The 26,738-nt window shown below is 43.2% G+C and overlaps 1 protein-coding gene across 5 annotated transcripts in view; it reads left to right on the top strand.

The window, feature by feature from the left end:
* Positions 1 to 26,401, top strand: part of kcnh1a (potassium voltage-gated channel, subfamily H (eag-related), member 1a) — a 56,765-nt gene extending 30,364 nt beyond the window's left edge. For all 5 annotated transcript variants that reach the window (XM_028988462.1, XM_028988463.1, XM_028988461.1 and 2 more), the window contains 2 exons: positions 4,367 to 4,563; positions 24,998 to 26,401. In XM_028988462.1, the coding sequence (XP_028844295.1) occupies positions 4,367 to 4,563; positions 24,998 to 25,840 (1,040 nt within the window). In that variant the 3' untranslated portion in view covers positions 25,841 to 26,401. The remainder of the gene's footprint in view (positions 1 to 4,366; positions 4,564 to 24,997) is intronic.
* Positions 26,402 to 26,738: the final 337 nt, after the last annotated feature.

Below are 26,738 nucleotides of genomic sequence, written 5' to 3'. Positions count from 1 at the left end.
GGAGCCATTCTGTCCTCTTCCAATTGTGTTTAAGCAGAAGGATCTGTAAGTGTTCGGGCTGTTAGCATCACTGCGTTAATAAAGTACAGGTGCTACGTCAGAAAGAGCTACTGTCCATGGTGCTGATCCACTCGTCCTGCATTGCTTTTCAATCGCTGACCAAGCTCTGGCCATTCAAATACATTTATGCAAATATCCCTTTTCAAATTAGTGGTTCATATTGACCTTTACTCAAGGCTTATTCTTAGTTTACTTTGCCATGTACGCTGTGCCATGATTTCCGAGACTCCCCGGCACTCCTGACTGAAGTTCCAAGTTTGCCTTGTCTTGCACTCCCTGACTACCCGGACTATTTTTAATATGTGATTATTAGTGTAATAATTTGTCCTTTCACCTCGTTTCGTGTGTGTTTAAGTGACGTGCCTGTGATTATGTATTAAATCCTGCCCCGTTTGCGAGTTGAACGCTTTTCCTTCCTGTCACGCTGGGGTGTCGATGTGTGTCGGGGGAAGGCTGCAGAATCAGTGCTGTCCTCGAATCACGCAAAATCAGATCATGATTTTTTTTACCATCTGGACCTGGTGTCCTCATGCTCTGGCTGCTGGCGCCGAGCAGCGAAGCTGCATGACGCTTACTTATGCACCATCAACGTCACCGCGGCACCAGAGAAGCCTTCGGCTAAGCCCGTGGTCACGGTTCAGTCCAGGAGTCCCTACTGCAACAGGCTCACACTTTGCCTGAAACTCAAACCTTGACCCAGACGATCCAAAGCGCTCATACATTTTAAATAACGAATCTCATGAATACTTAACGCAAACCCAAAAGCCACCCGGCCTCTCCCTCGTACAGCAGCAGGATGAGGAGAGGTCAGTGGGTGGCATTGGGAGCCATGTTGCATGTGAAAATGTACGTTAAGGTTTACATTTACAGCATTTTGGCTGACGCTCTTATCCACAGTGCGCTAAAATGTCCATCATAGAAATCACTCGTTTGGTTCACCAGGACTCGATCTGTAAATACCATCAGCCTAATAACTCAGAAACCCACAGTTTTTGGGGGAAAGTAAATAAATAATGACTGTCCTCTGCTAGATGAGTGTTCTTGGTGTAGATGTCCAAACCCAACACACAACATCATTTCAACGGTGTTGCTGGTGGTGTATTGTACGAGGTCCAGTTTTGTAAGTAGTGGTGTGTGGGAATAAAAAAACGAATGAGGATCTTGTCAACTCTTGAGGAGACGTGTAACCTGCACAGGTTAATTTGTCCAATCTGTTCCCCCGAAGAGGAGCAGGGCCATGCATCATGGGTCAGAAAAGTGTGAGGTTTATAATCTGTGTGGGCAGACTGACAAATGGGGGAAGGAGACAGAGAGAGAGAGAGATGGATTAATATTTTAAGCTTATTCTTAAGACTCTCTAACCCAAAGTTTTTCTCTACATGCTTAGAAACGGGCCTGATATGCCTGACATCTAAGTCTTACGTTCTAAGTTCTCATCTAAGTTTCTTGATCTTTTACTGAGAGCATTAGTGGTATTTTTTACAAAAAAATCACATCACTGGCAGCTGGTGTCAATTTGTGTTTTCAACAAAACTTGTATATCGATGGCATTTTTATGCCAAGAATGTTAGAATAACAGTGAAGACACTGGGCTCGTTTTGATGAAATTCCTATCCGAGATCCGTATTTGAAGATTGTTGTGGAAGTAGCACAGACAATAACGCTGAAAGTGAGGAGTCAGCCGCGAGCAATGGTGCTGTAAACAGTCATTTAGCTCACAGGCACCCAGTCGTTCTCTACAAATTACAGAGAAAGGGCTGATGAAATTGAACAGACAGACTGGAAATCGGTGCCTGTATATCAATCTGAAATCAACAGAAGGCATCCAGTGTTTTTAAGTACCAGAACCATGGTGCTACAAACGGGTGAGGCGTTAATTTCTCCATTATGGTTCAAATATTTTGCCAATAAACAACCAAAATCATAAAAATGCCCAAACGAACCCAAATATGAAGGCAAATTGTGATCTTAAAAAAATCTAAAAAATGAAATGGCAAAAAATGGAACAGCTTGAAATAAAAATACTAAGATATAGATTTTAATGTCTAATAAATATCTTTAAAATGTTATTTAATGTTGCAATATTCATGAGTAAAAACCATATGGGCTTAAGTGACATTTTGCCAATTTAATATTAACATCTTGCCAAAAATAATATTAATTACCACATTTTGATTTAATTTATTTAAAAAAAAAGGTCATTTCAAACTAACTCTGATCAGTTTTATTTCATTCATTTTTTTTTATTAAGCTCTTTTTGCCAGTAGAAACACCTTATCATTTGATATGTACATCTCTATTTCACCCAAAATGTCAATATGGTTCTCACCATTCAAAACCGTCATATCATCTAGCCAATCAAATCGATTTATGCATATTTCCCTGCAAACAGGATCGTGTTTATGCCAGGTCATGGCAGGTATGTTTGCTGTTTGCAGGTGCCCAAATCCAACTTGTGAGTGGTTTGCACTCACATTTTGCTGCAAACCACAATCGCTGAGCTTAAGGGGTCTTTGAGGGGTCTTTAAGGACGATTACTTTAGATTGGTAGGGTGAACCTTGGGGAAGGCAATTTACAAACTATCAAGGTTTCTAAAGGGATTGTGATCAGGTCTGGGTCACACTTCTGTGTAGGTATTTTGTTTTTTTTTTGTTTTTCTGGCCTTCGCTGACTTGTTCCCACCAGCATGTCTTCTGTTTTACAAAATCGTTGTTTGCCAATGAAGAATAATGAAATTCAAGGTCCATTTTTTTAGTCATCGGAGAACAAATTATTACAGACTGAAACAGAGGTTCTGGTTGTGTGTGGCAGAACCCTTCTTCAATTAATAATTGCAAATGGCTGAGGATCCACAGGGGCTTAGTTGTGGCTTGTTGTGGCTTGATTACACTCAAACACACACTAACTTTTGTTTAAAAAGAAAATTGCTATATCATACAAGTAACATGCGTTATAAAGATCCATGCCTATACTTATCGCTAAAGAAATGTATCCTTGAAGGTTAGTGTTCTTCCTAAGAATATGAAGTAATTAATATGTGACCCAGCCACTTTATGCACAACACGTGAGACCATGTGAGGCATGTCTGTAAGGTTTTTCTGCCCTTTGATGAATGTTGACGGGTTTTCAGGACAGAGCTGTCTGTGTTGACAGCGGAGCTGGGAAACATTAGTGTGACTGATTCAATCTGACAATCTCTGCTTTACTCAAAATAACTCTCACCACAGCCTTAACTCTCTTCCTAAAGGGAATACGCCTTACGGTTTCATTAAAACTTCATTTCATGTTAAAACTAATTGTGTGTTATACAGTTGTGGTGTGTGATTTATATAAATATGTATAACTGTGTGCCTGTGTATATATGGATTCTGGATTCTGGATTCAACTGGACATATAATATACAATCATTAGACATGCTGTACATTCATTACATCATTACCACAGTAAAGAAAGTTGCTTAAAATAACTAATAATGTAATAATGTAACCCCTGTTACATTAGCTATGCTCAGAGCAAATTTAGCCTGTCGGCGTACTGGAACTTAATGAGCACAATTCACTCAGAGCTAATATTGCAGCTTTCCGTAAATGACCTCAGTGCTTTTTTGCTGTGGTAAAAAAAAAAAAAAAAAAAAAGATTCCTCATCAGCCGCCGCAATGTAGAGCGCCGATTCCGATTGCATTTTAATGGCCATTCTCAGAGGACGCCGCTGCATCTGTGGGCGGCATCTTTGTTTAACGTTACGATGCAGAATGGCACCGGCGGCGCGGGTGTGGCGTTTAAAGGTGGAGATGTGGGTGAAATGCTCGGGCCGAGCAGTGTCCGTTGTGGACACGGGGAGGTAGACATTCAGAGGGCTTGAATCACGGGGGAAATGCGCCCCTTACGAAAACAGGATAGAAGCAATAAGGCCTTCATTAATGGATGTGTGTGTGTGTGTGCGTGTGTGTGTGTGTGTTTTGTTGAATCGTTTAATTATACCCGCTCCATTATTCCACCACTACATTACCTATCAATCCTGAATCCGCAATATTTCATTCCACTTCTAATCAGACAATGTGCTATTTTGGTAGCCATTGTGTGTGTGTGTGTGTGTGTGTGTGTGTGTGTGTCAGTAAATAAACACAGTTGTTTCTCAGAAGGCCACAAGGACTTTCACACACATTTTATAACTTTTCTGTCTGCTGTTAAGTGTAATAAAATCATATTGTGATTTTATGTATATTTTATATTTTTATGAGTATGTATATTTGTCTCGTTCTTTTTTTGAACGCCCGCCTTTTGCGTGCTTGTGCGTTTGCGTAGGAAAAGGAGACGTCTTCGGCGACGTGTTTTGGAAGGAGGTGACGCTGGCGCAGGCATGTGCCAACGTCCGGGCGCTGACCTACTGTGACCTGCACGTGATCAAGCGCGACGCCCTGCAGAAGGTGCTGGAGTTCTACACGGCCTTCTCCAACCACTTCTCACGCAACCTGGTTCTCACGTACAACCTGCGCAAACGGGTCAGTGCTTCACTCTTCACCCCTCTAGTGCCACGACGTTTAATCTGACAGAACGGGAGAGGATGCAGGAGGGAAGGCTGCCACGCCTTAGTTCACTTGCTTTGGTCTGAATCAGTCGGTGAGTTTGTACCATCGTATCATTGTCTTCTTGGTTCGGTTTCCTGTCACAAAGGGAAAAATCAAAGGGAATCGAAATGCAAGAACGTTCTCTCTTCTGATTGGTCCGATGCATCAACGTGGGAACAACAAAAGTAAATACTGGAAGCAAAATACTTTGAAATTTGCCCATAGTTCGAGATCTCCTCTTCTTGTGGGTCTTGGTGTGGTTGTTTTCATGCCTTGAGTGGGAATACTGTTTTCCCGCACAGCACACTGTGACACAAAGAAACGTGTCCTCTGCATTTAACCATCACCCTTGGTGAGCAGTGGGCAGCCATGACAGGCGCCTGGGGAGCAGTGTGTGGGGACGGTGCTTCGCTCAGTGGCACCTTGGTGGATCGTGGTTCGAACCGCCGACCTTCCGATTACGGGTCCGTCTCCTTACACGCTTGACACTTGAAGCACTTCCACACTCCATTAAAACCCCAAGATAAATTTCTCTATTAAAAGTGTTTTATTTTACAGTCAAGAACAGAAAGAAGGAAGGCGAGAAACTCATGAACACCTTTCAGCATTGTAAAGTAGGGCCCGAACCAAACTCCCTCAATTACCCATCAGCCTCTGAGCAGAGCGCTCATTATGTCGCCACTTACTGCCAGCGTGAGTGAGTCCTTCCGGACTTCTCACCAAGCTGCCATCAGGAGTGTAATGATCTGATGGAAACGGACTCTGATTCGCTTCTGTTTCATTTCTTCGGCCACGACGTAAACCGTGCTTAAATATGTAGGCCGCCGCTCTGTAGGCCAAACACACAGTTTTTAATTAGCTGGTGGCTACTCTGAATTAATTATGATGTTTATGGCTCGATTGTGACCCAGATAGAAAAAGAAAAATTCACAACTGTGTCTAATTTTGGAGCCGCTGCTGTATAAAAGCAGCGAAGCCGGAAATGGAGTGAGCGTGTTGCAGGGTATTAATAGAAAAGGAGCCCAACTTGTGGACTGAGGAGTACAATTTAATACAAGAATACACACCACTTATTTCCAACATGATAAGTCTCTCAATGGTCTCTCTTTCTGCGGAGCGGCGCTCCTGCTGCCTCTGCTCCCCTATATTTAACCTCTCGAACTCCGCAGGAAGTCGGATGGGTGCCCTCAATCTGTATCGGTTCCCAGGGACCGTTAACGGAATAATAAACCTCTGACGGATGGACCTTCAGTTTTCCACATAAATCACGGTCGAGTTTTTTTTGAAGTGTGGAACAGAGTGTCCTGAATTCTGTGTTTAACTTGTCTATTTCACATATCATCTTACTGCTTTGTTGCATAATCCCGCTACGTATTCCTTCCCTGGAAGTCACGTGTGTTAAATGTGTGTAATGTGTTCGAGTGCGAGCGAACACATTAAAGCCTATTTTCAGCAAATGAGTTCGGTCATGCCGTCTGATTCTGACTTATTACACCTTCTGTGCTTGTGTTTAAATCGGCTGGAGCAGCATGACACCCCCCCACACACATACACTCACACACACACACACACCATAGCCAATGTATTTTCATGCAAATGACTCATATTCTAGTGCCAGATCTGAAGGAGGGATTTTTTTTTTGTTACTATTTTCTCATTTTATTATATTTAAGGAGTCGGGTTAACTCCCTGCTGCTAATATGCTGGAAACGAAGGGGAAATGGACTAGTTTTAGTGTCTAAGAGACTATGACAAGGGTCAGAGCATGTCCTCTGGTGGGTTTCTGTCCAAGGAAGGACTAAAAGTGTGTAACCAAAACCAAACCAAAGTTGTTACGTATAAATAGTTACACATTTTTAATGTTACATATTTATTATGGTCTTCATAAAGATGAAGAGTGTGTGTGTGTGTGTGTGTGTGTGGGGGGGGAGGGCAGGAGACCGCAGGTGCAGGATGAAATGAATCTCACTGATCTGTCCCTGAGGCTTCCCAGATCCAGTCTCTCTAAGAATGAGCAGAGCACGGAGGGAGAGAGGCGAAGGGAGAGGGCGAAATGGAGAGATGAAAGATGTCAGAGCGAGAGGGCAGCAGCACGGTCAAGACGGCGAGTGGTGGAGAGTGAAAAGGAGCAGATGAGAGGCTTCTCCGCCCCTCTCCAAATAAGAGGTCAAAGGTCACGACATCCTCAAACGGCCAATTGTGGGATCTGAATTGTTCTTGCATGGCTCCGTGTGTTTGTGTGTGTGTGCTGGTCCGATACCATTCAGTATCTTTACCGCGTCAGACACCAGCAGCACGGCGGCGGCGTGTTTTTGCTGGTTGGAGCTCCCCCGCGAGTGTTTGCCGTGTATCAGTAACAGATTGCGCCTGACTCAGCATGCGTCTTGTCGGGGATCCGTCCCATCTCAGACTCCGTTTGACCATTACAGAGGACGGCCCAGTGGAAGAACTTCCATTCTACACTGCAGATGAGGGGACAAATGCACTATATTATGCAATATATTATATTGTTTCTTTTCATCTATTGTTATACATTTAAACATCATTATACATTATACTTTTTTTTAATATTGTTTTACGTTGCCCTCTCTTCAAATTCAAATTTTATTTCAATTTTGAATTTGAAGAGAGGACAAAGTAAAACATTTCTAAATAAATTTTTGCAATTTTGTTTTACTTTGTCCTGTCTCTGTTACTCTTTCATACAATCTAACAGTTTTGTACATTCCATCAGTGTTTTGGTACCCCGGTGGGATGTTTCATTTGTAGGTTTCTTCAGGATACAAGTTGGTTTTGTTTTGCCCCACAAATCCCAGCTGAAAAACAGGCAAACTGGCAGCAAAACTGCAAGCACTTCAGTGCTGTAGGCACAACCAAAGGAATAAATTCATTTCAAACGAGCAATAACCCTGACATTCTGATGAAAATAGAGCCACAAGCCAGAATGCTATTAACTTAAATCCCCCAAAACACATACATTTATGTTATAGACAGTGAATAAAATGGAGTATATTGTCTTAAAAGGGTTATAATACATTGTTTTTATTAACTAGCATGTCACCTCACTTTTTCTATTCTTTTTTATCCAATACGTTTATGTCAATTGTTGATGCCCCACTTCTCTAAATCAACTGATAATGAATGGCCAGATCCGGGCTGCTATTGATTACCCAGAATGCCTTTAAGAGACAGGATTTTTGCCATAAGACACACAGCGCATACATGAGTGCTGAAAAGGCCTGGATCAGTGCTGTGTGTTTTTGCGGAGGGCCAGGTCAATACTGGGGATCAGATTCCGTGAGCTAATGATGAGCAGGGAGAATACAATATCAGCCAGCAACCGGTCAGCAAACCTGGTGAGGACAGCGGTCGGTCAGCCGGCGCTCACACCCTTTAGCGTTTTAATTGGCGCGTGGGACAGAAAACGCTGCAGATCGATCCTGAATGTGCCGTCCATGCGCAGCATCAGTTGGTAGTAAATTGTGCAAACAGATGTGAACGAAACCCGAATGGAAGCCACTGGATAGAGGCGCAGTGGCCAGTGACACAAGGAAGGACCCGGGCGTCATTACTTCTGATGATGGCCTCTCACGTGCCTCTCTGGGATCTAACAGCACAGCGTGTGTGTTCGTATGTGACCAGGCTTGTGGACGTGCACGCAGCATTTTTGAAGGAGAGAATGTCCCCGGCACGACCTCAGGTGGCAAAGCAAACATGAAGTCATTATACTCTGCAAATCTGTGCTCTCTGTCCTATCCGCCACTGGCAGTCATGTCACGTTTCCGCTCACCATTCATTTAACACAAATTGAAATTGGGGATAGAAAATGATGCATAATGGAAACATGACAGTTTAGGGAAAAAAAACTCACATCAGATGGCATTTCGGGCAATTTGAATAAAAAGTACATTGTGCAAAACTACAGTGGAGACATGGGTCACATTGTGTACAACAAGAGTCACATGAGATTCTAAAAGAAATGATGGCAATGCTTAATTCAAAGGATTGCAAAATTGATCAAAAATTCCTGCCGAGCATGATGGAGAGCGCCTTCCACAAGCCGTGTCAAATTCTGTGTTCAAATCATTCATTTTTACCCTCCAATCATTGATGTCCAGCTTCTCCCCAGACCAGGACTGCTATGGGCTACCCAGAATGCATTTGAGTGACAGGATTTTCTGCACAAGACAGATAGGACCTCCCTCCATGCACAGTGGACACATGGGCCCACATTCAGCACAGGGCTGTACATAGTGATAACGTCAGGCCCCGCCATATTCACAAATCCACACAGTTATGTGTCAACACATACATATGCTGATAACAACTCACCAAAAAAAACATGGCCTTGTTATTCCGTCATTCAGCTGTCAGTGTTAACTCACCACATCGCAACGTTGAGTCAAAACACAAAAATGGCAAGCGATACAGTAGGTGTCTTGATAAAACTCCTTTATAAGACCCACCAATAATGTCAGATGTCACACAACTCGGCTTAGCTATTGTTGACTGCCGAGTAATCCTGTATTTTTGAGGCATTGATGTACTAAAATTAGCTAACATTATTACAAACATCAGCGAACCTTTGTGACATGACAGAAACAAAATGACAAAGTCTGGTCAGGTGACAAAATATATCATGTAATATTGTTGACAAAATAAACCAAGATAAAACAGAATAAAAATTTTTTGTTGATGACAACTAGACGAGACATTATTCGCTTTTGTTTAATCGCGTTTTGTTATTATTATGCAGTATTTCTGTTTCCTGTGTCTCCCATTCGATCGCACAGATGACATGCATTTGCGCATTATTTATATTTCACAATGCTTGTGGTGGGCTACCAGATGGTCTGGGAGAAACAGAATGAAAATTGGCCACTGGAAGGGATATAGAGATATAGATTCTTGAGTCTATAATAATATAACAATAAGATAACCTTGTTTTAATTGTGTAATGGGTTTGAATAAAAGAAAATGTTGCTTTTGTCTATTGTACTAGGTACTTGTACTATATTGACTGGGTTAAATAGAATTGCATTACTAAAAATAATATTATCATTGACTATAACTAGACTAAAATGTCATCAGCTTTCATTGTTTAAAATAGTCATAAAATTCTCACTAAAATTCTCAGACTTTTATTAGACTAAAACTTGACTAGACTAAAATGAGTCCTGGACGTGACTAAACTACAAAAAACTAAAATGACAGCTTGATACAAAGACTAGACTAAAACTAGACTAAAGGCTGCCGAAAACAACTACATTAGGGTGCAATATAAAATTAAAGGCTTTATATATATATATACACACACACACACACACACACACACACATTAGCTTCAATAACAGTGAAGAAGATTTTGTGCAGGACATTTATTTGATCTGTCTGTTAATTTAAAAATTAATTTTGTATAGTCTTAGCAATATATGAAAAATAAACAGCGTATTGTCCTTTATTAATTCATACATTTTGCCTTCTATAATAGTACAATAGTACTCCTTTCAAGCGCAATATGATCGCACGTTCCAAAAGTATACTGAATCATGGGTTTATTCAGTTAATGTCACTTACAGGGGATGGCTCCTGTCTGACTGAAACAACAGCTTGCACATCAGGGGGAATTATGTTTGTCAGGTTCATGGCGTAGCGCACATAACCCAAAACTTTCTAACCAATTATATCAGGCCGCAGCATAATTAATCATGGTCTGCCTCGCCATAATTTGACAGAAAAAAAATGGAGGTGCTGCAAAGATGTGAGTAAACCGTGATAAGGCGAGGTGGCGGCCATATGTTCAGCTCTTCCAAACATAGAGGCGGCAAGTCCTCCTGTGACAGCCGGGCGTTTTGATCAGCGCTGACGTTTATCCGCTCTGAGAGAAGGCCTGAGCTGGGCCGTTAAATCGCCGATGCACTCGCCGAAACTCACATGAACTCCGTGGCGCACGCATCAGAGTGACTCGTGACAGAACGGTTGACGCCGGCATTGTCCCAACCTCGAGAGAAGGTCAAACGAGGTGCGATTCCGAGGTGAGAGGTGCATGATTCAGATAATGAGTCACACCGACAGCAAGGAAAGGTTATCTTTGCCTGATTAAAACCGGTTCTCCACTGAGGTTCCCTCAAGGCCGATAAGCATGAAAAGTGGGCTTTATGAGATAATGAACGGAGCAGAAAGCACCATGCGACACCAAGAATGAAAGCCACCACTGAATGGCGAGGGCCCGCCTGAAACCTCCCATTAGCGGAAAGGGCTGTTTTGTGCGTGTGCGAAAGCGATTATTTGTTATGCGTCCTCTGCTTTTAACCCATCACGAGGGGCAGCCATGAAAGGGGACCTCAAGGGGACCTCAGTGGCACCTGGACGGTGGATTCGAACCTTAGCCGCATGGCCACCACTTTTTGAAACTTTCTTTTCTGGACATAATGAGACACCTCTGTGTAGTTGTAAAAACGCTATTCATGTTGTTACGTAACATTCTGCATTATGTCACATTACCCCGTTGTCACAGCCTCCGAATGTGACAGTTCAGCACATCCTGTGCCCATGTGAGCTTTAATAAATGCCCCGCAGCGAGAAGCGGTAAAGAAGCCATAAAGAAGGCCCGAGACAAACAGAATCCTGACATTTCCATTAACATATAAATTGTGCGAGTGCCTGTTTCAGCATTGAGCCTTTTTTGAAGCACACGAGCCGAATATTTTACTGTCAGAAAGCGGAAGGAGGGAACTGTTTGCGTGGGGTGGGAGTATAAAACCGAGCTTCGGGGTAAGTGTGTATAACTTGTTGGATAGAGGACACACAGAGGACATGACGTGAGAGTGCGTGATTTGCAAGGACTCGCAAACTGACGGGCGTCTGTTGAATAATTGATGCGTCTTTAATTGAATATTTTCCATGAAAGTGCCATTGGGCTGCATCAAGATCGGCCAGCCTCTCTCAGCTTATCGTGCTGTGGCTATGGGATATCTCTGTTTATGAGTCAGCACTGAAGGTACTGACACCTTCTTGACATTGTACGTAGTTAACTTGAAAGCACGTTGTAAGTCGCTCTGGATAAGGGCGTCTGCCAAATGCCGTAAATGTAAATGTAAATGTAGTCAAAGTCTGTCCATGGAACAGCTGAGAGAATAAATTGTGACGATGATGATGGGCATCATGCAGCAGTCTTTACGCTTGTTTTGCGGAAACGGTTCAAAGTCGACGTGAACTTTACTGTCATCTCACCATATACAGGTACCATGTACAGATTTGGGGACTCACAGTGACAGACCAGACGGACAAGTAGCAGCAATATGAAAATATATCTGTGTACGGGTATATTTAGTAAATATAGTATATTATATGGCATTAACAATAGTAGTAATGGGTCAAGTGTGGGGGGTGTCAACTGTAGGGCCTGCTGAGACATACTGTATGTGATTTTAGGCTATATAAGAACTAAATGTTGGTGTTGGTAATATGACATATGCCAGTATGATAACCAGTTAACCTTAACCTTAAAAGACACTTTACTCTACGGACAGTTACAGAATTCACCATATCATGTCACCCAAATGGCTCAGATTCTTTGATAACCAAATCCCAATTTATCCATTCACAGAACAGACTTTCTTATTCTGCTCCTCATGAAACCCCTGAAACCCCAGTGAAGCAAACCAGCCAAATTGTATTTAATACGAGACGTGAATGGCACCAGGATCCATTGACTGGGTGTGCTGGGACACGGGGTCGGCCCCATCCCTCATAATCCGGCGTGGTCGTGTCAGCCTGACATTTTCACTGTGCAGGGTCGGAGAGTTAAAGTCGTATTCGCATAAGAGGCCATCAGGCTTTTAGGCTAAATGCCGAGACACGCGAGTGTCTCCGCGCAGCGCGTTCTGCCCTCGCTTACTTTATCTTGCTCGGTTTACACGTTTCAGTCCAATGTCCCTTAGTTTAGCACGAGCTAAAGGAAGGTACGCTGACATTTTCGATGGAAAAATAGCCGGGATGAGACTTTCTTGTAGCAGCGCCAGGGTGAGGTATTGTTAGGTGGGAGGGAAAGAGGGAGGCAGAGCGAGAACGGGAATAAGGAGAGGAATTCAGAAATAGAAAGCATTGTGGAATTGTGCGGCTGAAAGGACTGTCACTTTCAGATGAGATGTTATTTTATGCCTTTGATCAAATATTAAACTACCCTGAAGGTACAAAAGCCTTTTTAAATTCCTCTGTGCGGTTGAGATTATCCCCACTATCTCTCGGAGTTTCCTTTCGCCCTCTGTTCCTCACTCTCTAAAACAGTTCTGTCACCCGGAAGACCATGAAGTCACAGCGTCCGTCTGTGGGATGCAGGGCACTTGGTTTGGAAACGTGGCTCATTATAGCTCTCCATCCACGCTCACGAATTCAAGCACACAAGCAGATTTACCATCTGAAACCAGCTGCTGTACGTCAAGTTGTAAAGACAAATCGGGGGGAGTTTTTTTTTGTGCAGATGACCGTGCAGATGGTGGGAGACCAACTGTGTACCCTTTTTATTGCTGTTTCAGCAAAAATATAATGAATATAGTCTACTATCCTGAAACGACATGCATGGTGTGGATATTACACAGCAGTCTGGTGTCTACTGGTGTGCGCGCTGCACTGTGATTGGTGCTCCTCTCATGGCCACGGTCCAAGTGCTTATAAAAAGCGTGACCTGGTATGGGGCAGTGGTGGCCTAGAAAGGGGCAGTGGTGGCCTAGCGGTTAAGGAAGTGGCCCCGTAATCAGAGGGTTGCCGGCTCGAATCCCGATCCGCCAAGGTGCCACTGAGGTGCCTCTGAGCAAAGCACCGTCCCCACACACTGCTCCCCGGGCGCCTGTCATGGCTGCCCACTGCTCACTCAGGGTGATGGGTTAAATGCAGAGGACAAACTTCACTGTGTGCACCATGTGTTGTGCTGCTGTGTATCACATGTGACAATCACTTCACTTTTTTTCTGACTCTAGACTTACCTGAAATGTTTTCTAACCTGAAACCTTTTGCCTCCAGAGTTGAGAGCATGTTCAGAATGGCGCTTGAACAAGAACGCGAACTGTCAGTGATTAAACGGCGTTTTTTCACATTGCCATTTTTTTAACGCCATTACCTTGCATCCCTGTTGGCTTGCCATAGTGGATATATTTATATATTATTACTACTACTACTTAATTAGCTAAATTTATGTGGTCTTGTTTTCTTCATATTAAGACACATTAATACAAACTAGTTTTAAGAAACACCTGGATGGATGGCGCCCACAGCATTTACCTATATTACCTATGCCACGGGCTGGCCCCGCCGTCACCTGCTATGTTGCTTTCCGGGGAAAAAATAATAATTAAAAAGTTGGCACGTGCATTACTCGTGCATGACCTCTCGCTCATGGTGTTTTACTCAACAGGCCTCCGCATTCATTAATAAAATAGCACAAGGGATGGAAAGGGGGCATGTTCGTTTTAGAAGGGAAACGATCGAGTACACTTCATTACTTCACTCACATTCACAAATTAGCCTCAGAATTTACATTCAGAAATTTACCTCAAAATCTTGCCTTATCTCAAAAATATTAGGTTTGCCTCCATTTTACTGTACCTCACGTCCTGCCTCAATCAAGTATACCTCACTTTGAAATCTTCCATTCAAACTCTCAAATTTACTTTAAATATGTTTACTTTCAATTGTTTGTACCTCATATTCTGCCACAAGTAAATCAACCTCAAAATCTAATGTAGCTTCAAAATGTTTAAACTCTTTACCGCAATATCGTCTCCTTATCTTATAGCCTGAAACTAAAAAATATTCAGTTTACCTCAATATTTTCTGTACCTCATAATCTGACACACCATCCTCAACATCTCCTCATATTTCATGTATGCAAACACTTATCCAGAATAAAATAATGTTTCCCTCTACAGGGAGTGCAGAATTATTAGGCAAATGAGTATTTTGTCCACATCATCCTCTTCATGCATGTTGTCTTACTCCAAGCTGTATAGGCTCGAAAGCCTACTACCAATTAAGCATATTAGGTGATGTGCATCTCTGTAATGAGAAGGGGTGTGGTCTAATGACATCAACACCCTATATCAGGTGTGCATAATTATTAGGCAACTTCCTTTCCTTTGGCAAAATGGGTCAAAAGAAGGACTTGACAGGCTCAGAAAAGTCAAAAATAGTGAGGTATCTTGCAGAGGGATGCAGCACTCTTAAAATTGCAAAGCTTCTGAAGCGTGATCATCGAACAATCAAGCGTTTCACTCAAAATAGTCAACAGGGTCGCAAGAAGCATGTGGAAAACCAAGGCACAAAATAACTGCCCATGAACTGAGAAAAGTCAAGCGTGCAGCTGCCAAGATGCCACTTGCCACCAGTTTGGCCATATTTCAGAGCTGCAACATCACTGGAGTGCCCAAAAGCACAAGGTGTGCAATACTCAGAGACATGGCCAAGGTAAGAAAGGCTGAAAGACGACCACCACTGAACAAGACACACAAGCTGAAACGTCAAGACTGGGCCAATATCTCAAGACTGATTTTTCTAAGGTTTTATGGACTGATGAAATGAGAGTGAGTCTTGATGGGCCAGATGGATGGGCCCGTGGCTGGCTTGGTAAAGGGCAGAGAGCTCCAGTCCGACTCAGACGCCAGCAAGATGGAAGTGGAGTACTGGTTTGGGCTGGTATCATCAAAGATGAGCTTGTGGGGCCTTTTCGGGTTGAGGATGGAGTCAAGCTCAACTCCCAGTCCTACTGCCAGTTTCTGGAAGACACCTTCTTCAAGCTGTGGTCTGCATCCTTCAAAAAAAACATGATTTTCATGCAGGACAATGCTCCATCACACACGTCCAAGTACTCCACAGCGTGACTGGCAAGAAAGGGTATAAAAGAAGAAAAACTAATGACATGGCCTCCTTGTTCACCTGATCTGAACCCCATTGAGAACCTGTGGTCCATCATCAAATGTGAGATTTACAAGGAGGGAAAACAGTACACCTCTCTGAACAGTGTCTGGGAGGCTGTGGTTGCTGCTGCACGCAATGTTGACGGTGAACAGATCAAAACACTGACAGAATCCATGGAGGGCAGGCTTTTGAGTGTCCTTGCAAATAAAGGTGGCTATATTGGTCACTGGTTTGTTTTTGTTTTGTTTTTGAATGTCAGAAATGTATATTTGTGAATGTGGAGATGTTATATTGGTTTCACTGGTAAAAATAAATAATTGAAATGGGTATATATTTGTTTTTTGTTAAGTTGCCTAATAATTATGCACAGTAATAGTCACCTGCACACACACAGATATCCCCTTAAAATAGCTAAAAATAAAAACAAACTAAAAACTACTTCCAAAAACATTCAGCTTTGATATTAATGAGTTTTTTGGGTTCATTGAGAACATGGTTGTTCAATAATAAAATTATTCCTCAAAAATACAACTTGCCTAATAATTCTGCACTCCCTGTATGAGTAGTCTGGCTTATAGACTCCATCCATGCTCATATATCGAGCTCATTCACAGCTCACATGGGGGGAAACGTTTCGAACTGCTTTTATTTCGTGTATTTACTTATATGACGTTTATTGACGGTACATTTCTATCATGTCATGAATTCCGACACTTAACCATTATAACCATCCTTCTCTCTATGTGCATCCATGCATGGTGCTATACAGGGGTGGGGAATAATACATATAGCTGTGTGCAAATGGGCCGGGATATCACTGAAAGTGTGTGTGTGTGTGTGTGTGTGTGCGCGCAAGACTCTGGCTGCCTTTGAGGAAAACGAGAGGAACTGAATGAGAGAAAGAGAGAGCGGGGCAGGTGTTTAGCAGGACAGAGGGGGTCATTACTGTCCATCTCCCTGTGCTCTGTGACAGTCACACAGGGGATAGAAAAATGTGGTTGTCAGTCTCGGGAGCTGTGTGTGTATTTGTGTGTGTGTGTGTGTGTGTGTGTGAGAGTCATTTTTCCATTCTTCTCGGCCGATTTATTTTTGGACGACAGGTGTGATAGATTCCTCTCGGGGGAGATGAATATGACAGGGGTTCCTGGCCGCGTAATCTTGATAAAGACGACTGTGCTTGCCATATTTACATCTAGCACACAAAAAGCTCTAGTGCTCTTTAAAACACACACACACACACACACACACACACGCTGCTCTGATTTCTAAATTATTTTTCACATAAAGCGCTCTAGTCTATGTATAGAAAGTTGCTGGGTGTATTACACTCGTGTGTGTTGAGTGTGCGTGGGCCTGTGTGAGTTTTGTGTAGGTGGACGGCGGCGTGTTTGCGTAGGAAAAGCGTGTGCCGGGTGGGTGGGGGTGAAAGTAAAGTTACCCGGCAACGTCTTCTCCTCCACCTGCTCCACGGCTCCACGCCCGTGGGTTCTGCAGGCATGTGGAGATCAGCGGGGCACTACTGCGGCAGGGTGGCACCAGAGGACCCCGGTTCTGGCGGCGGGGTACGGCGGCCCACTCCCCTTTCCCCGCTTTCGGCCTGAAGGACGCCTCGATCCGTCTGTTTCGGGGATGAATGTTCTGCGCTTCATTTTTGCATGCCGCTAATCTTCCCCTCCGTCCCCTCAGCCGCCATCAAGACAGAGACGCACATTAGCTGGAAACATCAAAGCCGCAGACAGATGAAGAACCTCTTCAGACGATCCAAATGACATAAGAGCTTAGTATTGTTGGAGAACAGCCCTAGAGAAAAAGATTACACACACACACACACACACACACATTATCGGTCCAATAGAGCTCAAATCCACAGAAATCCTGTCTGTTTCTGAGGAGATCGGTGAATGTGTGTGAGAAGCGGTTTGTAAATGTTCTTTTGTCCTGAGAGGCGGCCCCGCCGCCTTGAGCTTTAATTGAACTTTGATGGAGCTGCAGGGAACTTTCGTTATTATGCACACAACACAACAGAAAGTAGACGTTCTCTTCTCATTTAACCATTTAAAGCAGGTTTTCCTCTACTCTTCCTCTACAGGAGAATTCTTCATATATAGGCAACTAGTGTAATGACAATTATTTTCCATATATACACACACATATATATATGGACAAACTGTCTTCACACTAGTTGCTTATTTATGTGGGTAGTGTGAGGTAGTGGGAGAATGCATGAAAATGACATTAAAATGACAAACAACTACATTAAAGTACATTATCTCATTTCCATTTTCAAATGTTGGACTATTGAATATTGATTTCTGGTAAAGGTCAGAACATTATAAACAGATGGACAAACCTGAGGAGGGACACACCATGGAAGAAGGAGTAGGTGTCTGGTTCACGGATGGTATTTAATAGTCCATTATCATGGTCTACAGGACAATAATGTTTGTCCATTTGTGACTATATTAGACAAGCCCTCCAGGTAGCCTGATGACCTGAGGTTAGGTCTTTGCTTGAGATGGTAAATTAGGTTGTTTGAAGTTATTCTAGGTGGAATTCTGATCCCAATCCTCTGACAGGGAGAATGCTGGAATGAAGAGATATGTCTTCAGCCTGGACGTCCTGAAACTGTGTCTGAGTTTTGGAAAGTCTCTATGTATTTGTGGTATCAGTCTTGTGTAAGTAGCCTGGAGAGTCTGCTGCACGTAGGGCCATAAGACGGAAAAACGTGGAATCCAACAAATAAAATGGAATCTGTTGTAAAACGCGAAATGTTGTATCATTTGCTGAAATCGGTGTGTGGGCAAAGCAAACAGTGGTTTCCGCACACAGATGGAAAAAGAAGTCAACGGTCCTCTTTTTGGGGCCTGGAAATTGCAAGATTTGTTTGCGTTTTTGGAGCCGCCTAAACACCAGTCGCATCATGGGCATCCTTCATGCTTATTCGCTTCCACTTAGTGGACCAGTCTCCTGCCCGCTCACGCTTGTCGAAGTATCACTGGCACAAACACAGAAGACAAAGAAGTGAAAATCATGTATTTTAATGGTAATGGTAATTCCAGGTCAACACTTTTATTTTACAAAACAGTTTCTTTATTCTAAAAAAAAAATCTATAATTAGACAATTTTACGTGAATAAATGTGTTTATAATGTAAAACACAGATTTCAGTAGATGAAAAAAATAAAGTCAATTTATAGGGTTCCAGATGCATGTCATCCTGATCATGCACTGGCTGTGCTGACAAACAGAAAGGGGGACCAGAAAGGTTGACCCACTGAACCGGGGGGTGGTAGTAGCCTAGTGGGTAACACACTCACCTATGAACCAGAAGACCCAGGTTCAAACCCCACTTACTACCATTGTGTCCCTGAGCAAGACACTTAACCCTAAGTTGCTCCAGGGGGGGACTGTCCCTGTAACTACTGATTGTAAGTCGCTCTGGATAAGGGCGTCTGGTAAATGCTGTAAATGTAACCAGTCTCCTCTAACTGTTTAACCAGGTCTGGCTGATGAAGTTGTGAGCCCTGTCTGATGCTAATGATTTAGGAATTGTCATTAATTCTTTCTTCATGACTCAGCAGAACCACTTGCGCATTGTGGCGGCTGAAAGGAGAGTTCTCGCTTATCCTCTCCGGGGGGGCGTGTCCATTCCAATCGCAGGCCAGTCAATAAACCTCGTCCCTCTCCAGCCGGGCCTTGCAAACCAATTAACCCCGAGGGCTGGACTGAAGGCCGAAGGTAATCAAGAGTGGTTGAGCTGGATTTAAAACTGACAGGGTTTTAATCGTTAAGGCAGTCGTCTTATTTCAGGCAGGTCAGACAGTAGTTCCATACCTCCCCCTGGGAAATTTCTACATCTTTTATTAGGCCACTTTATTAGATATACCGACACAGCAGCTGTGAATGTGTCTGTGGAGAGATGGGCTGTGGTAAATAAAGGTGGCTGGTTTTCCAAAGCATACAGATAATTGCAAAGGTTTTGTACGTTGGTGTTGTGTAGAGCAATCACGAAAAAGTTCCTCTTGAAATCAACATCGACTCAAAAACCTATACCTATATTCATTAGAATAAGAATGCAAATGTCAAAGTAAGATATGGTGAAAGGCATTTTGTAATGCACCAGTGGAACAGAATCAAAACGCAAAGTTGCACAACTTTGGCCATCAACTTTTTTTTAAACTATGAAACTGAAGCCAGGTGACTTTGTGGCCAACATTTGTATATGAAGTCATCCTGCATATTCATATTGCCCTGCTTGAGATGCAGAAAATCCTGTGTAGTGGGGAGGAGACACCGCAGCATCTGTCCTGCCAATATGCTTCTGCACGCCTTGTTATGTCACAGAGACTTAAGGAGAATATTAAATTGTTGCCATGCTGGGTAGTGTACATCAGAAGAGCAAAGGAAGGGAGAGTTTGAAAACGCCTTCAGAAGGACCGGAAGGGGTGATTTACTGAGACCAATATTCAAGATTCAAGATTCATTTTGTCAGTACAACAGTATACACACTATACCATGTATTGAAATAATGTTTCCCACAGACCCCCCATAGTGCAATCATAAAAGAAAGAAAAACATACAGTACAGGCCAAAGGTTTGGACACACCTTCTCATTCAACGTGTTTTCTTTACTTTCATGACCATTTACAGTCTTTTGTTAAGTACATAACTCCACATGTGTTCATTCATAGTTTTGATGCCTTCAGTGAGAATCTACCAACGTAAATGGTCATGAAAATAAAGAAAACACAATGAATGAGAAGGTGTGTCCAAACGTTTGGCCTGTACTGTATATGTATATACACACTAAAATAAACTATGCTAACTAAAACTAAAACTTAAATACTGACTTCCAAAAACTGACTTTAAATTTCTGCACTTTTTTATCAGTCTGATTTCTTCCCATTTCCTAACATTGTAAGGGTGCACCAGGGATTGTACTTTACAGATTCCCCTCTGACCCTGACCATTCGCCCAAAACATTAGGTATAAAAAGCATTTCTGGGCATAAAACAGTGCACTCATTAATGAAAATATGCTTTATATCCTGGAATGAATATGAAATGGATACTGAATCTGAAAGGTCAGTAGGGGAGGGAGTCTACTTAAAGTCTGCTTATAAAAACACAATTGAGCAGATTGCATTTTGGGTGCCAGAAATAATTAGTGAGCAACATAAAGGGTAATTAGTTTCTCTTCTTGGCAGTACACATGCCTACCAAGTGGTTACTTACTTATTTAAATCTGAGGATGCCTTTGGCCTTATGCTGGCTAACAAGTCCCACGCGCCACAAGCATTATAGCACCTTGAAAAGAAGCCTCTGTGTGTGTTAACTGGTGTGAGATTAAAATTAAATTTTTTTTTTTTTTTATGTCCTCTTACAGGGTTTAGGAGGCAGGTGAACTGTGGCAGGCATAGAGGCTTTGACCTCTGGCCATCATAAAATCCAAACGGCTGTCAGGACCATTCTTTCCCGCCAGTTGTTGCACTGTCAAAAAGTTCAGCCATTTCAGTGTGGAGTACAGGGGATTAGAGTACATTATCATGACATTGCCAAAGAGCAGAAAATGCATCTTGTGGTGTGAGGGATTATTCATAATCTATGGTAATTTTTTTAAATTACAAAAATTTGAGAATATTGCTTAATCTACTATTTTAAAATAGCAAATGCATATGCAAATTAGACTACACATTTTTCAAATGTACTTCTTTATTTTTCTAGCATCTAGACATCAGGTTCAATATGAAAGATGCACCTCGATACATCTTAATTGCCGATTTCAGGCCATATGTTTTAGTCTTTCCAATTTCTCACCTTTTCTCTCACAATTGCTTATGCTACTATGTATTATTTGACCATTCGTGCTGACACTTCTGCAAACACATATATGAGTATTCATCCCAACACCACCACCATGAAGGACCTTTCCCTGCTGCATTCATATGATGTTTGCCAGCACATTTATATTCATGGAATTGAAATTTACAACGTGCATACACACACATGCACACACACACACACTCTTCCCTCTCCATCCATGCACTTTTAGTAATAGAAGTACTCTTAACCTCCTGCTGTGCTAGTCTCTTAAGCAGATGGGGTTTCTGTTATTCTGCTTGTGTGTGTGTCTGTTACTGATACAGATGCCAATCTCCTTACACTAATGAGGCCTGCATCACCTTTGGGATGCATCGTTGAGACAGGCAGCACCCCTCTCTCAAGATATTTGGTGTACAAAATGCAACACAAAAAAGCCAAAACCTACACCGGAAATGGCTAAACTATGATGGGGGGGGGGATAGTTCAGAGATGATATTGATGGATATAGTGGTCATCTCTATGGGTTCTTCCCATTTTAAACATATGTTTTAAAAAATATGATTAAAAATCGTCTTTTGGGTGTCTGTAATAATTTACACCAACAAAAATATCTGGGTGGGCAGTTAGTTCCTCCCCTCTGAATTGTGATGTTTTGATCGATCTTCCATAATACTTCACTATTAAAGCAGGCAATAGATCAAAGCAAAGTCCCTCTTTTAATCAAGTTAGGTGTATTAAATTACAGTTAAAATGGAACAAAAAATTCACTGTGATTACGACTGGGTGTGTATCTGTGCTCAAAAGAGACAAAAAGTACATGAATTTGTTTGAAAGGGAGCACCATTTTGGGAAATGGTGTCTATGTGATGAGGTAGTCTCAATAGTCTCCTTTTCTCTAAAAATAAAACCCTGAGCGGGTGGTAAATGGCACAGTGGGCGCCTGATTGGCCAACGGGAATGGATGGAAATGTACTTTACAGTTGACATGCCTGGCAGATGTGTGTGTGTGTGCGCATGTGTGTGTGTGTGTGTGTGTGTGAGATAGACGTCTTCAGGAAAATGCACTGAAAACACATTTTATGTGTGATTTTGAGTCCAGTAGAGCCATTCATATTTAATTCTTGGCTTTTGGAGGCGTCCTCTGAAAATCCATTACTCCTTGTGTTCCCATCAAAAACAGCCATCAATTATACATGAGTAATGGAGCGACTTTCTAACTCACCTCTTAATTCTCCAGTGCATCCTGCAGATTGACTTGTTTCTCGGTTAAAACTGCCTGTCAAATCATTTCTTGTCAAACACGGCCCACTTTGACAATTGCCAAGTGCTCACAGTATCAGAAAACACGTCAATTTGTCTTCAAGTCTCAGTGAGTCACTAGTCAAATATTTTCATCTATCGTCTGTCTGATTTTTATCATAAGATGAATATTACGAGAATGAATGTGTGGGCATGGGCATGAAACCTAAGTTCTGTGAAATGCATAGCAAATACTACGTAACATCATTCGTGTTATTTCGTAAATCTACAGTGTAAACATAATTGCATTGGACTGTTAGTGTATGTTCTTGCATAGCAGCTGTGTGGTTTTAGAGGGAGGACCAGAGGCCATTCAGCTTTGATGGCATCCCGTGGGAAAAAGATGCTCAGTTCTCTGATCAAACTGTGAAGGCCACACACCAGAATGAAGATAAAATGTATTTGGTTGCGTTGGTTTTATAGCGACGAGTCTACATGTGTGACTGACGCCTCTGCTCTGTGATACCACAATGTAAACATTGCATGGAGACCCAGGCTAAATCTAATTAGTTCCATTAACATTAATTTTTAGTTTCCGGTCTTAATTTTTTTTTTTTATGTCAAGCTGTCATTTTAGTTTTTAATTAGTCTTAGTCACATCCAGACTTATTGTAATCTAGTCAAGTTTCAGTCAATTAAAAGTCTGTGCATTTTAGTCTTATTTTAGTCAGAATTGTTCATGATAATTTTATTCTAGTTTTAGTCGTTGTGTATGTGTTTTTTAGTTTCTTTTTTATTCATTCAATTCTATTTGACCCACTCTATATAGTACAAGTGCCTAGTACAATAGACAAAAACTATTTTTTCTTTAAATCAAATCCATTTCACAATTTAAACAAGGTTTAAAACAAGGTTTATCTTATTATTATACGGATCTATTAATAGACTCCATTGTAATAGTGTTTTTTTTTTTTTACTTTATTAACCCCAAAGGAAATTGCTTCTCTGCTTTTAACCATCACCCTTGGTAGAGCAATGGGCAGCCATGACAGGCGTTGGGGGAGCAGTGTGTGGGGACGGTGCTTTACTCAGTGGCACCTTGGCGGATCGGGATTCGAACGGGCAACCTTCTGATTACGGGGCCGCTTCCTTAACCGCTAGGCCACCACTGTCCCTGGTTTCTGAACCTGGTTTTGATAACCAACCACCATATATCTATACCCACCACAAGGATTCAAAGTGTTTATTGTCATATATTGTACAGAAGAATTTACATTTCTCCTTACAATGAAATTCTTTCCTCGCGATGTCATGTGTGTGACCGCAAACAAAAATACTGCATATTAATAACTCGATTAAATGAGAGGAAATACATTTTATTATAGTTTTTATTTTGTAAACCACATTTAGTCTCACTTTTAATAGTTAACAATATTACATTATATATTTTGTTATTGTTATCATCACATGACCAGCATTTATGTCTTGTCTGGTTTTGTCTAATCCTAAAGGGTGGATATTTACAGAAAATACTGTGGCGTGAAATAAATGCACAATAGAGAGCATTTGTAATTAACTAACCAACATTAAATGTGCTGATGGGTAAGTGAAGAGTTCGATTTCCACTGGTCACAAAAAAAAACAATTTAGAAACGAAGATGACGTTTCCTATAAGCACTGCAGCAATGAGATCATGATCAGATGGCAGAGATGACTTGGTTTCTCATTTATTTCTCCAATAAAAAAGCTCAGCATGGATGTCTTCCCAGATCATTTTGGCCATAAATTATGAATAAACAAATATGAATAAGAAATGAGTTCAAAGCTGTGGTCAAAATTTGTCCTCTGGTCAATTATTTGAACATCTGCTCAATTTTCAGTTCATCCTTTCATATACGTTCAGATTATTGTATTGCTTAAAGGATCGAGATTAATGAAGAATGAAGAGTCTCTTGAAGAATGAAGAATTCAAGAGTCTCTTTTAAACGGGCTGCAACACCCCAGTTTCCTAACAGCAGGTCAGGTCCTGGTGGAAAACATGAAAGAATCTGTACTAAGGGCAGCTGAAAAGTGAAAAGTGAAGGTCAAGTGATTGTCATTGTGAAGCACAGCAAGCACAGAACACGGTGACACGGTGAAATGTATCTTCTGCATTTAACCATCACCCTTAGTGAGCAGTGGGCAGCCATGAAAAGCGTGTTTGGGGACTGGACTTTGCTCAGTGGCACCTTGGTGGGTCCGCTGCATCTTCAGCTGACATTTATGCGTACGGAACATTAATAACCAGATCTCTCTGGTCCCATGTATCCCATGGCATGTCCCGCATGTGATGGTAACCAGAATAAGCCTCATAACCAGGCTGCATGCTAACCGGCGGTGCTGTTTCTGTGTGTGCAGATCGTGTTCAGGAAGATCAGCGACGTGAAGCGGGAGGAAGAGGAGCGCTTGAGGAGGAAGAATGATGCGCCGCTGAACCTGCCGCCGGACCACCCCGTGCGACGCCTTTTTCAGCGCTTCCGACAGCAGAAGGAGGCCCGGCTGGCGGCCGAACGGACCAACGTGGATGATTTGGACTTGGAGAAAGGCCACGCCCACCACAGCCAGCAATCCGTTATCACCACCACAAGCATCGTCACGGTAACCGAGAGTCCAGCCACACCGATCGCCTCGAACTCTGCTCCCGGACCTCTGCCAGGACCATCCGACCATGCCAAGCTGCAAGCACCGCCTCCTAGCATGGCGTTTGGGGGCTCCCGTTTGTCGGAGCCGCGTGCCAGGGGGTGGGGTCGTTTCCGAGAGAGCATGGCGGCCAAACCCAGCGAGGGCTGGAACAAGGTCTCCAAGGCGGAATCCATGGAAACGTTGCCGGAGCACGGCAAGGGGTCGGTGCACGAGGAGAACAGCCTGAAGAAGACGGACTCGTGCGACAGCGGCATCACCAAGAGCGACCTGCGCCTGGACGAGGGCGAGGCGCGCAGCCCCGGGGACCGCAGTCCCGTGCAGCCGGCCGGCCCGCCCATCCCGCCCATCCCCGAGCTCAGCCTGCACACCTCGCTGCTGGAGCTCCGGGCGGAGCTGAAGGAGGAGCTGGCCGCACTGGGCAGCCGCATGCTGGCACTGGAGGCCCAAGTGGGGGAGGTGCTGAGGCTGCTGCGCCACAGGAAGTCCCCCACATCGCCTCTGTTCCAGGTCTCGCGGCCGAACTCGCCTGACTCTGACAAGGAGGACATCTTCAGCTGAGCACCTGGGGAGGACGTCGCGGGTTTTCAGGGCATTTAGTCTTTTAGGAGACGCGCGAGTGGCCATTTACTGAATGGGATGCAAAGGAGGCGGGGCTTGAAGACGCGTACGCGAGCATCGGAGAGCCCGTCCAGGACATTCCTCAGAAAGAGCAATAGAGTTTTACACACACACACACACACACACACACACACACACACTGTACAGCTCAGAGATGTCCCGCATTCCACGGGGTTTAGCCTAGGGGCATGGTGTGTGACAGTCGTCATGGAGACCAAACAACCTCAGACTAGCAGCACGAGCCCCGCTGCGACTGACACTACGCTGGCATCACAGACACACACGCACAAAGCTCAGCCCCATATCGCACACGTCTTTCAGTCCAGGCTCATCTGCCTCACCTCCTCTCCATCCTCGTCCCGAAGCTCTTTATTTACGGCGCGAGAGAGGGGTGGCCGGTGTGGCCGATGTCATTTTCATGGTCTTTCTGAATGTATCCGCAGATCAGATCAGAGCGTCGGTCAAACCTGCCGGTGACAATGATGAGAACGGACTCTGCTGTCGGAAGCGGCGTGTCCCCCGCGCTCTGGCCGATTTGGCCAGGAACACTTGCCTGTCACCGCCGATCAGCATCTCCTGCGTCCGGAGAGGAGCAGACGTCTTTTGCACTAATCTGTCCCTCCTCGCAGCGTGCTACGTGCATGTAGGGGACGCCTGCAGGTTTGCACCCCGCGCCCTCTGTCCACGTGCTGGAATACTGTACAGTCACTGTAGAGCGAAGCATACAGGAAGCCTTCCACAACACATCCTCATCATCATCATCATCACCATGACGCATGATCTAATGACATACATGACTATTACATGCATGACGTGTGGCCTTGCACCTAGCCTAAGA

This window comes from Denticeps clupeoides, chromosome 8, assembly GCF_900700375.1.
Source record: "Denticeps clupeoides chromosome 8, fDenClu1.1, whole genome shotgun sequence".
NCBI classification, from domain to species: Eukaryota; Metazoa; Chordata; class Actinopteri; order Clupeiformes; family Denticipitidae; genus Denticeps; species Denticeps clupeoides.
Note: the sequence above shows the minus strand (reverse complement) of the source record. Positions and strands in the feature narration are given on the sequence as shown.